This window comes from Bubalus kerabau, chromosome X, assembly GCF_029407905.1.
Source record: "Bubalus kerabau isolate K-KA32 ecotype Philippines breed swamp buffalo chromosome X, PCC_UOA_SB_1v2, whole genome shotgun sequence".
NCBI lineage: Eukaryota > Metazoa > Chordata > Mammalia > Artiodactyla > Bovidae > Bubalus > Bubalus kerabau.
The window spans coordinates 154,870,152-154,883,528 of record NC_073647.1 but is presented as its reverse complement, the minus strand read 5'-3'; the positions used below and the strand labels follow the sequence as shown (position 1 = coordinate 154,883,528).

The 13,377-nt window shown below is 39.9% G+C and overlaps 1 protein-coding gene across 2 annotated transcripts in view; it reads right to left on the bottom strand.

Annotated features, from left to right (window-relative positions):
- Positions 1-956: 956 nt before the first annotated feature.
- The window catches only part of REPS2 (RALBP1 associated Eps domain containing 2), a 238,115-nt gene continuing 225,694 nt past the window's right edge, over positions 957-13,377 (bottom strand). For both annotated transcript variants that reach the window (XM_055563083.1, XM_055563084.1), the window contains exon 18: positions 957-2,765. In XM_055563083.1, the coding sequence (XP_055419058.1) occupies positions 2,697-2,765 (69 nt within the window). In that variant the 3' untranslated portion in view covers positions 957-2,696. The remainder of the gene's footprint in view (positions 2,766-13,377) is intronic.

The following is a 13,377-nucleotide window of genomic DNA, read 5'->3' as shown; positions in this document are numbered from 1 at the left end:
TCCTATAAATCACATGAAAGGCTCACAGAAACATTATCAGGAGTTATAATCCTAAATTAAAAATACACATGCTAAGAAAACAGAGAAACAAAAGATAAGCACTAGTTAGGTAATAATGATGTTGTATGTGTATTTAATTGGTTTTTTAAAAAATACACTTCTAGGCAACTAAGAAACTGTGGTCACTATTAAATCCAGTCAGGAAGGTGGGGTGTAGATAGTATTGTTGTGGGCTTTAATGCAATGCCTATCTTAAAATATTGGTGATACTATGCAACACATTGGAGACGGCAATGGCACCCTACTCCAGTACTCTTGCCTGGAAAATCCCATGGACAGAGGAGCCTGGTAGGCTGCAGTCCATGGGGTTGCTAAGAGTCGGACACGACTGAGCGACTTCACTTTCACTTTTCACTTTCATGCATTGGAGAAGGAAATGGCAACCCACTCTAGTGTTCTTGCCTGGATAATCCCAGGGACGGGGGAGCCTGGTGGGCTGCCCTCTATGGGGTCGCACAGAGTTGGACACGACTGAAGCGACTTAGCAGCAGCATGCAACACATGAGCCTTTGACTATCCAGTGCAAGTTTTTTCCTTTAATGAAAACCAAGCCATCTAAACAAAACCCCATACTCCTAATTTGGCTCACTCTGGTTTTGGCTTGATGAGGGAAAAACATGTTAATATTTTAAAAATGTAGAACATAGACTAACATTCTTTAGTTTATATGTCTGCTTAATGGATATGAAGTGCTATCTGGAGTGTGCGCGTATGTCCTGGAAGATTATGAGATAAAGTGCATATGCTAGACTTTCCTGGATTGAGTGGAACAAAAGGCAAATATGATGTGAAACGTCTGCGATGTGGACACTGTTGATAAAATGTGTTGCAGCCCCCAGTTCTCAGAACATGTGAAAAAGAGGTTACCTAAAAAATGTTCACTCACCTATTCATATTTTAGAAAAGGTTTAAACTGACCCTGAAACCCTCCCACAGGGACAAAGAAGGCAGCCAAAAGGGAAGGAAAGGGGACTAGAGAAAGAGTTCAAGTCTTAGGATTTTCAAAATCCAAGCAATTCTGAATCCTTTAATATATACAGAACAGAATCAACAATTTTGTTTTTCTTTGGAAAAAATCATGTTTGAGCATTTCTCTTCTGCCATTCAACTATTGATAAAGCTTGCCAATGGAGTAAGGAAGCATTAAATAAATGCCTACTTCTTCTCAGAGCAGTCAACTCTATTGAAATTAAAGGCTTAGTCCTGCAAACTGCAGACCTCTGCTAAACCACTTCAGAAAGTACCCTAGCACACTTCACACAACATCTTAAGAACTGGTAAACTAGCAAAATGCACAAGAGATGGCAAATTTGCCATCAGTATCTTGAAGTGCTGTTAAAGATAGAGAGCCCAGATACCTGGGAGGGTCAGTCAATTTCCACTGTCAACTTGAGCTTGCAGGATAAGCAGGGGCTATGTAAATTTCTATAGAATACTGGCTTCTGTGATTTGAGCTTACTGTTTTATGTTTTACATCATTTACACTAGAGTCGGTTGGGCGCCTCTGAACTGCACATAAACCAATCCCTCCTCAAGGGTCACTTCACAGAGAACAAAATAATCATATATCAAGTGTAAGGATCAGCTTTCTTTCATTATTTCTTCATACTCAATACACTTGTGATCTGGGTTAAAATAACAAAGACAAAAATAACTACCGAAGACTGTTGGATTACTGGTAATAATCATTGCCCCTTCTTCCTTAGTTTGAATACCTGGGTTCAAACAACAAATATTCATCAGTCCAAACAGTCTCATCAGCTTTTCACATTTGATGAGTGGTTTCCAAATTCATGCATTTACAGATATATTAACCCATGCAGGATAGAAGTAGAGATCTGGCAACTAGTTATTTAATTTGATTGGGCAAGGCAGTTAGGGCAGATTGCTCTTGTCCAAAGACCTGCATGAAAGGGCTGAGTTATCTGTGTTGACAGCCTAGCTGGGCCAAGTTAAACGGATCATGGACAAAACTACTACTTCACAGAGGTGTAAGACTGAATAAGTCTTTGCTATTCCATAGAAAACAACAGTCATGTATTATTCATAGCTAGATATAATATCAAGATGGCACTAGAGAAGCAGTTTTTGGCATATATATAGTGGTGGAGGGTACAGTGCCAGTCTAAAGCTAATGATTTTGTTTACTTCTAGTTTTTGTTTTTATCATCATCATGCCAAAGACTATCTAGTTGGAATCACAATTATTCAGGAAACCAACTTACTATATATGATATACATATGAAAATAAAACAAGCATACTGAAGGTACTGGGTTACAAGGTCTTGTACAAATCATAAACTCTTTAAATAAATAATGCTCTAAATTGTTTTTATTTGCTAGAAGATTGGTTTTCAATAAGGAGCAACTTCTAACACCTTGAGGAAATACTTAAGAATGGGAGATAAATTCCACTGATAATTACAATTTTAAGTGTGACAATCAGTTGTATTTTTTCCACCACAGTAAAAACGTACGCGTGAAGCACAAGAGAAAAGGTGACAGTGATTACATTCCACTGCTCAGAGCTTTTGACACAGTCTCAGACATCTATGACAAGTAGTTGCGTTGAAACATTCAGGAAAGATCTTGGCAGAAAAGGTCACCCTCTGTTACTTGAATCTTGTGGGGGAGGGTCACAATACAGTGACTGGACGAAGTTGCTCCAATTGGTTTTCCAATGCAATCCGTTCTTGATGAACCTCCTGAGTTGTACAAAAGAAAGAGAAGAGAGGGGTCATTTTTTGGGTTCATCCCCACTTCATCTGATATTAAAAAGAAACTTATGACTGGACCCACAAGCATTCAGGTGCCATATAACTCAAGGAGGAGTAGACTGGGAGGCACTGTATTCGAAGCTGGTGACAGGACATAGGAGGCTTCACAATAGTCTCTCAATTCCTTTCTTGATGATGAAATGAAACTAATTGATCAACCCTCCCTCCTCCCCACACCTATATCTCACACTCAGTTTTTAACAGGATCAGTGGCTGGCACAGAATGATGTTAAAAATAAAAAGACTGATTGAAAGGGAGCAGAAAAGCAAAAGCAGACTCCTAATACTGAGAGGTGGGTCATCAGGACTACATTTCTAGTTTCAATCTCTTGTTTCTAATCCAGTACCATGCTGGATCAGGACCAACGGATAAGAAAGGACACTGGGTGTCCTTACACTAAAGTGTCATCCAGGATCCTGCATCTGTGGCTGAAGGTGTGTCTTCTCAGCTAAAGGTAGAAAAGAGGATCTGCAGTCTGCTATTTGGGAACTCAAACTCTGAGCCCTAAAACAGACCTAATGACAAGGAGAGAGGGGGACACATAAAGGCATTCTGAAGTAGAATCAGTCAAGGTGGGAAAGAAGTCGATATAAAGGCTCAATTCTGAGACATCCCAGAAGAACAAACATGATAAAAATCATTATGGAACTCAACAAGAGTTTATTTACCTACCCTCCTTCCTACCATCCAACAGTCTCTGAATATCTATCTACTAAGGGCCCGGTTCTCACATGCTAGTAAGGTGATACTTAAAATTCTCCAAGCCAGGGTTCAGCAATACGTGAACCGTGAACTTCCAGATGTTCAACTGGTTTTAGAAAAGGCAGAGGAACCAGAGATCAAATTGCCAACATCCGCTGGATCATCGAAAAAGCAAGAAAATTCCAGAAAAACATTTATTTCTGTTGACTATGCCAAAGCCTTTGACTGTGTGGATCACAATGAACTGTGGAAAATTCTTCAAGAGATGGGCATACCAGACCACCTGACCTGCTTCTTGAGAAACCTGTATGCAGGTCAGGAAGCAACAGTTAGAACTGGACATGGAACAACAGACTGGTTCCAAATAGGAAAAGGAGTACGTCAAGGCTGTATATTGTCACCCTGCTTATTTAACTTATATGCAGAGCACATCATGAGAAACGCTGGCCTGGAGGAAGCACAAGCTGGAATCAAGATTGCTGGGAGAAATATCAATAACCTCAGATATGCAGATGACATCACCCTTATGGCAGAAAGTGAAGAACTAAAGGGCCTCTTGAAAGTGAAGAGGAGAGTGAGAAAGTTGGCTTAAAACTCAACATTCAGAAAACGAAGATCATGGCATCTGGTCCCATCACTTCATGGCAAATAGATGGGGAAACAGTGGACACGGTGGCTGACTTTATTTTTCTGGGCTCGAAAATCACTGCAGATGGTGATTGCAGCCATGAAATTAAAAGACGCTTACTCCTTGGAAGGAAGGTTATGACCAACCTAGACAGCATATTAAAAAGCAGAGACATTACTTTGTCAACAAAGGTCCGTCTAGTCAAGGCTATGGTTTTTTCAGTGGTCATGTATGGATGTGAGAGTTGGACTATAAAGAAAGCTGAGCACCGAAGAATTGATGCTTTTGAACTGTGGTGTTGGAGAAGACTCTTGAGAGTCCCTTGGACTGCAAGGAGACCCAACCAGTCCATCCTAAAAGAGATCAGTCCTGGGTATTCATTGGAAGGACTGATGTTGAAGCTGAAACTCCAATACTTTGGCCACCTGATGTGAAGAGCTGACTCATTTGAAAAGACCTTGATGCTGGGAAAGATTGAGGGCAGGAGTAAAAGGGGATGACAGAGGATGAGATGGTTGAATGGCATCACCGACTCAATGGACATGGATTTGGGTGGACTCCAGGAGTTGGTGATGGACAGGGAGGTCTGGTGTGCTACAGTTCATGGGATCACAAAGAGTCACACACGACTGAGCGACTGAACTGAACTGAAGGGCCTGGTTCTGCTCTGGGTGTGATGATACCACCAAGGAACAAAACAGTTCAAACCAATGCCCTCAGAGGGCTTATACTCAAATGGCTGGAGAAAGATAAGAAAGTTAAAAAACAGAGATACTTTCAGAAGGCTTTCAGAAGGAAATTAGATGCTGTAATAGAGAGTAATGGTGGATCTGGGAGAAAGGCATAGAGCGTGGTCAGGGAAGGCTTCTCAGAGCTGATTCTACTGAAAAGAGACTTGAATGAAGTGAGGGGTGAGCCATGTGAAGATACAGGTGAAGGATATTCAATGAGACAAAATGGCAACAACTAAGGCTGCAAAGGAGGGAACAAGCTTGGTGCGTTTGATGAACCACAAGGCCTGTGTGACCAAAAGCAGAGGGGACGATGAAGACCTTGGCAGGAACTAAAGTCAGAGAGTTAGGCAGGGACCCGGCAGACAGAGTAAGGAGTGTGGATGCCATTCAAAGTGAAGGAGCACAGCAATGAGAGCTTTGAATCAGGAAAGGCATGTGGCCTAATTTCAAATTCAGAACTCTCACTCTGTCTTTTGTGTAGACAATGGACAGTAGCAGGACAAGAGTCAGAGCAGAGAGCATTTGGGAGGTTACTGTACGAAACCAGGTGAGAAATGAAAACGGCTTAGATCAAGGTAGTAGCCACAGAGAGGAGGAGGTGGATTCTGGACATACTTTACATCTAGAACTAATAGGACATGTTGATAAAGCTGATGTAGGAAAGAAGGTAGAGGATTTGGAATCAAGCAAGAGGGTGGTTGGTAGTATGGGATTAATTGAGAACAAGAAGATTGGATGAGAAATGGACATTTCAAGGAGACAGTTGGGAATGAAGCATCTGAGATGTGTATATTAGGAGAAAAGTAAAATAAGCAGTTGTAAATGCATGTCTAGAGCTTAGAAGAAAGAGAAGAGGGGCTTTAGACATAAATTTGTGAGGTTGGATGGCCTGCAAAGTCATAGGATTAGGTAGCATCACCCAGCAAAATAATAAAGATGGTGGTTCCAAGTAAAGCTGGAACTGAACCTATGTACCAAACTCATTCCCTACTGGAACGCTAAAACAATTTTTTAAATTAGGGGTGGGGTGGGGGTCATAGACACATAAGGATAGGGAAGACAACAGGGAAGAGGTGATAGCAATAAAACTGGTAAGCTGGAAGGCAAACTAATGAATGCTGAATGAATTAGCTAACCCAAGAAAAACAAGTGTGGGGATTCTCCCAGTTGCTGAATACGTCTCTTCCAATGACACCTGAGGGAACTGGACAGAATAACCATAGGGTGGATTTGGGGATAAACTGGACCCACTGTGAGACGTACCTGAGCTTCAGCTCTATTGATCACGTGTGATCAGCTCTATTGATCTCCAGAAGCTCCTACTCTCACTGGCGAAACATAGGGACATTTTGGGTCTTCAGGAATGAATGTCAGTTTAGAGCCTGTGTTCAGTAATCCTCCCCAAATCTGATGAGTCCCTTTTCCCAAGTGCACAGTCACACTGGTAAATGGGCACAAGGCTCTTTGGGAAAGTCTGAGATAAAGACTAACTATAAACTTTTGGCTGCAGAGTGGGGTCCTTCTTGCAGGTAACTAAGATGCCCCTTTATTCAAGGCTTCTGTAAACTCAGTCTGGGAACTGACTGAGAGGCCATGACTAGAGCACCATTTGATGATTCTTCAGATTTCTGTTAGCTAGACCTTGAACTTTTTCACTTCTTCAGATCAAGTAAATAAAAGTGCACTGCAAGCTAAGGATGGAGATAAAACAAGAACCAGTCTGATTTTACATAGAAGAATCCCTAAAAGACTCAAACTGGCAGTCTCAGATATCTATGAAAGTGAAAGTGAAGGAAAGAGGACTGTCTTAAAGAAGTGTTCCTTGAAAGTCTGATTCAGAAGTAATCAGATTCCCAAATTCTTCTTGCCACTAGGGTAGAACACTGAAGATTTATTCCTTTGAAAGGCAAAACAGATGACCTCTGGAATACCAACACACAGATACAGTTAACGACAAAAAACTAGACTGGAAATAGGGGGGTTAGATGAATACCCTGAATGCTGAGAACCAGAGTCCTCTGCTCCACTAGACCACGTCTTCCTTACATGCAAGAGACCAGAAGAGTCTCTTCCTTGAGGACTCCAGTCAGACCAAGAAGAAAAAGCCAACGACACTGTCTTTGGGAGTTCCCCAACTCTACAGCTCAGTCAAATTGGGGGAGAATGAAGCTCAAAGATGACAAGTCCCACAACAGGCTGCATTCTCATCCTCCTCCTAAATATAAGCAGAGAAGGACCATCAGCTATTGAAGGAAAGTATGTAATGAGAAGTATATACAACAAAATAAAAAAGTATTGAGGAAGAAGAAAAACTACAAGTAGGAGAATATATTACAACCATAAAATAAGAATAGGATGCCATCAAAAAGAAACAAGCAGAGAACGAAAAAAATGGACTCTTGGTTATTAAACATACAAGATTTAGAGCTTAAAAATAAGTAAGTCTCCACATATAGACCAAAAAAAGAAACTAGAAGAGAAAAATTAGAAAACTAAACTAAGAAGTTCAGTGTCAGAAAAATATCAGGAAGGGGAGAACAGGGAAAATGGGGGGTCAATAAAAATCAAGAAAACTCCCAGAACTGAAGAATATGGGTTTCCAAATTAAAAAGGCCTATGAAGTATAGAGACCAGTGAATAATAGTGACCTATGCCAGAGGAACCAGAGATCATATTGCCAACATCTGCTGGATCATGGAAAAAGCAAGAAAGTTCCAGAAAAACATCTATTTCTGCTTTATTGACTGTGCCAAAGCCTTTGTGTGGATCACAATAAACTGTGGAAAATTCTGAAAGAGAAGGGAATACCAGACCACCTGACCTGCCTCTTGAGAAACCTGTATGCAGGTCAGGAAGCAACAGTTAGAACTGGACATGGAACAACAGACTGGTTCCAAATAGGAAAAGGAGTACGTCAAAGTTGTATACTGTCACCCTGTTTATTTAACTCATATGCAGAGTACATCATGAGAAACGCTGGGTTGGATGAAGCACAAGCTGGAATCAAGATTGCCAGGAGAAACATCAATAACCTCAGATATGCAGATGACAACACCCTTATGGCAGAAAGTGAAGAGGAACCAAAAAGCCTCTTGATGAAAGTGAAAGTGGAGAGTGAAAAAGCTGGCTTAAAGCTCAACATTCAGAAAACATCTGGTCACATCACTTCATGCAAAATAGATGGGGAAACAGTGGAAACAGTGTCAGACTTTATTTTTCTGGGCTCCAAAATCACTGCAGATGGTGACTGCAGCCATGAAATTAAAAGACGCTTACTCCTTGGAAGGAAAGTTATGACCAACCTAGATAGCATATTCAAAAGCAGAGACATTACTTTGCCAACAAAGGTCTGTCTAGTCAAGGCTATGGTTTTTCCAGTAGTCATGTATGGATGTGAGAGTTGGACTGTGAAGAAGGCTGAGTGCCGAAGAATTGATGCTTTTGAACTGTGGTGTTGGAGAAGACTCTTGAGAGTCCCTTGGACTGCAAGGAGATCCAACCAGTCCATTCTGAAGGAGATCAGCCCTGGGATTTCTTTGGAAGGAATGATGCTAAAGCTGAAACTCCAGTACTTTGGCCACCTCATGTGAAGAGTTGACTGATTGGAAAAGACTCTGATGCTGGGAGGGATTGGGGGCAGGAGGAGAAGGGGACGACAGAGGATGAGATGGCTGGATGGCATCACTGACTCGATGGACGTGAGTCTGAGTGAACTCCGGGAGTTGGTGATGGACAGGGAGGCCTGGCGTGCTGCAATTCATGGGGTTGCAAAGAGTCGGACACGACTGAGCGACTGAACTGAACTGATGCCAAAAAGGAGGTGGGGGTAGAGGGGAAGTGAAAGCAAAATGCAAAACAAAAACAAGGTCATATACAAAGATTCATAAAACAGAATGACGTTTGACATTTTTCAGAATTGTATTTATCATATGGTAAAACTGACTTTTTTCCTTTTCGTGTATAGTTCTACAAATGTTAACATGTATAGATTTGTGTAACTGCCACCACAAAGAGAGTACATTACAGTTCCAGTAACCAAAAAACTCCCTGGTACTACTCACTGACATATAAACCTTTACCACATGCATAGTAACCCTTGACAACCAGTGGTCTGTTTTCCAGCACTATACTTTTGCCTTTTCAAGAATGTAGAATAAAAGGAATCGTGTAGTACCTAACCTTTTGACACTGGCTTGTCTCATTCAACATAATGCCTTTGAGTTTCATTCAAATTACTGTGTCTATCACTCCTTCTGCTCACTGAATACTATTTCATTGTACTCAGTTTATCCATTCATCCTTTGAAGGATATTGGTTTTGTTTCCAAGTTTCAGCTATCATGTAAAATTGCTGTTAATGTTTATGTACTGCTGGGTCACAGGATTAAGGGTATATATAACTTCATAAGAAACTGACAAATGATTTTTCAGAGTGGGGTACCATTTGGCATTCTCACCACCAATTCCTGAGGGTTCCAGGTGACAGCACTTGATGCCATCATGATGTTCTGTTTTAGCAATTCTATCACTGTGTGTGGTGGTCTGTGATCATGGTTTCAATTTGCATTTGCCTAATGGCTGCAGTCCATGCTAAGGGTCAGACACGACTAAGCGACTTCACTTTCACTTTTCACTTTCCTGCATTGGAGAAGGAAATGGCAACCCACTCCAATGTTCTTGCCTGGAGAATCCCAGGGACGGGGGAGCCTGGTGGGCTGCCGTCTATGGGGTTGCACAGAGTCGGACACGACTGAAGCGACTTAGCAGCAGCAGTGGCTAACAATGCTGAATATCTTTGCACATGTTTATTTGCCATCCTTATATCCTCTTTGGTGAGGTATCTGTTCAAATCCTTTGCCCATTTTTAAATTGGGTTGGTTGAGCTTTGAGAATTCTTATTACTGAGTTTTGAGAGTTCTTTATATAATTTGGACACAAGTCCTTTGTCAAAAAACATGGGTTGCAAATATTTTCTTCCAGTCTATAGCTTGTCTCTTTATTCTCTTAACAGTATTTTTGACAGAGTAAAAGTTTTAAATCTTGATAAAGTTCAATTTATTGACTTTTTCTGTGTTTGTGCTTCTGGCATCGTTTCTAACCTTGGGTCACAAAAACTTTTTCCTATGTTTTTTCCTACAGGTTTTATACCTTTATGTTTTACATTTGTTTCTATGACCCATTTCAAGTTAATCTTTGTATCAAAAGTGAGATTTTTGGTCAAGGTTCATGTTTTTACAGATGGATGACCAACTGTTACAAAACAATATGTTGAAAAGACTATCCTTTCCTCAATAAACTGATTTTGTATATTTGTCAAAGATCAAATGCTTATATTCATATGGTCTACTTCAGGACTTCTGATTCTGCTCCACTGATTCATCATTAATCCCATACCGTCTTGATTACTGAAGCTTGATACTGAAAGTGATTCCTCCATCTTTGTTCTTTTTCAAATTTGTTTCCGCTATTCCAGTTCCTTGGCCTTTACATATAAATTATAGGATTCGCTGGTCTATGTCTAGAAAACATCCTACTGGGGTTTTGATTGGCTGCAAGGATTCTATAGATCACCCTAGAGGAAAATAGTATTACTACTCTGCTGAGTCTTCCAATCCGCAAGCTACGTATGTTTTTCCCTTTATTTAGGTCTTCTTAGATTTCTTTTAGCAGCATTTTGCACATTTCAGTATACAGATGAATTTATACTCAAGTAGTTCAATTTAGGAGAGGGAACAAGCTATTGTGGATACTATTGTTTTTCGAATTTCTGTGACAAGTTGTTTATTACTTGTATATAGAAATATGATTGATTTCTGTGTGACCTTATATTCTGTGACCTTCATAAACTCAGTTAGGAAATGAAATTTTAAGAAACAATTTGCAAATACTTACACACTCAGAAACACTGAGAGATTTTCTAAAATCTCAACAATTAGAGAGAAAATAGTGAAAAATTTATACTACTTGATTTCAAGAGTTACAGAAATCAAGACCATGTGGTACCAGTATAAAGATCAACAAATAGGTTAACAGAATGGAGTAAGAACCCATAAATAAATCACACTTACATGGTTATTAGATTTTTGAGAACAGCATCAGAGTAATCCAAGAAGGAAAAGAAACTTTTCTACAAATGATACTAGATTAATGAAATACTGATATGGGAAAAAATGAACCTTGACCCTAATCTTATAGCATACATAAAACTTAATTCAAAATGGATCATAGATACTGGCGCAGTCACTATGGAAAACACTATGGAAGTTCATTTAAAAACTTAAAACTACCAGGAGTGATGTCAGTAGCATGGCTGAATAAGACATCCCTTGTCCATGTTCCCCTGTCAATGACAATTTGGCATCCATTCACAAAGTGCCTTTGTGGGAGTTACAGGATCCAGCACCATATATGAAAGGACCCAGGAGGTGTCTCATCTAGCCATGCATCTGGTAATAGGCACACAGATCTCGGTTCTAGCTCTGGACCCAGCAGGGTCCAAGAAACAGCTCTAGGCCCTCTCAGCCACAGTCCAGGAAACTCTGGGAAACACTGTTTTAGACAATCACCCAGAGGTGAAAGAATTTTTGTGGAAGTCCAAGTTTCAAGCAGAATGCTAGAGGAAAATAACATAAGTCTGGATGCACTGAAAGGGTAAGAAGAACTGTTTGACTATTCACATCACCTTACCCCAAGGCAGCACAATTTATGACTAGAAAAGATCCTGGCCCATGATCTCTCCCAGGAAAGTGCATACCTGAGCAACCAGGTTCCCCAGTACTAAACTGTGAACTGCATGACTGGAGGTGGGGAGGGGGAAGAGGCTGGGTTGAGTGGCAGATAGGACTCTCAAAAGGGATTAAAGGAACATGGATCCTACTAAATGTCTCATGGGGGACCATCAAGAAGCCCACCCATAAGCCTGCCTATAAGTTGGGCATCGTCCAACTACCCATGAGGCATTTCAGCACTCCATGGGCCTTACACACACCATCAACCTGTGGCCAGTTCCTTGGTCACATTCCTGATGGTGAGTGAACACATGCAGAAAGACTTGCTGGTCCAAATCTGTAGGCCATGAGAGACCACAAATTTGAGCTGCAGTGCCATCTTTGGGAAAATAAAAGGGAGGTTGTCAGCACTTGGCCTTGTGTTTTGCAGGATGAGAACAAGGCATACAAGATTAAGAATTGTGTCATAAGAAGGAACAATAAGTGCTGAGGAAGTGCATCCATAGAAGATCTGAGAAATTGTCAGAGTCTCTAACCGGGCTGATTGAAAGTAGTTTGGGAGGAGGTAACTGCTACTTCAAATGTGAAGATAACAACACAAAACTTCAAGGAAACATGATGCCACCAAAGAATTACAATAATCTTCCAGTAACCCATCCCAAAGACATGGAGATATAGGATTTACTCAATAAAGAATTTAAACGGCTATTTTAAGGAAACTCAATGTGCTGCAAAAAAACACAGAAAGACAAGTCAATTAAATCAGGAAAACTATACTACATGAATAAAACAAGAAGTTTAAGAAAGTGATAGAAATCATAAAATAGAGCCACAAGAAATTCTGGAGCTGAATAATAAAATGAATGAATTAAAAATAAAAGAGAGAACATCAACATCAGAATGGATGAAGCAGAATAAAGAATCTAAGATAGACGGTTTCAAGGGTTTTGAAACTATCCAGCCAGAGGAGAACAAAGAAAACAGAAATTTAAAAGAATGAAGAAAGGTACATGATCTATGCGATGTCATCAAATGAAATAATTTGTGAATTATTAGAGTTCCTGAAGTTAAGAGACAGAGAGCTTATTTTAAGAAATAATGGCTGAGAACTTTCTGAATATGAAGAGAGTTATGGATATCCAAGTTCATGAAGCTCAAAGGTCATCAAACAAACTCCACTGAAGATTTCCTCTTTAAGACTCATTATAATACACTTGTCAAAACTCAAAGAGAAAAATCTTAAAAGAAGCAAGAGAAAAGAAGCTTATAACTTAAAAGGGACTTCTTATAAGGCTATCAGTGGATTTCTTAGCACCCTTTGAGAGAGTGAGATGATAATACAAAGTGCTCATAGAAAAAAAAATTTGCCAAACAAGAATACTCTATTCAACAAAGTTATCCTTCAGAAATGAAGGAGGGATAAAAGATTTCCCCACACAAACAAAAGCCAAGGGAGTTGATCACCACCAGATCTGCCTCACAAGAAATGTAGAAAGAAGTTCTTCAAGTTGAAATTAAAAGATTCTAATTGGTAATATGAAAACATACAATATACTGGGGTAAACGTTAAGTATATAGTCAAATTCAGAATACTCTAATACTGTAACATGGCAGTCTGTTAACCACTTAAATTTAGTATAAATGCTAAAGGAAAAGAGTATTAAAAATAACCATAGCTAAAATAACTTGTTATGAATATAAAATATGAAAAGTAAATTATGAATTCAAAAACAAAGTGAAAGTCACTC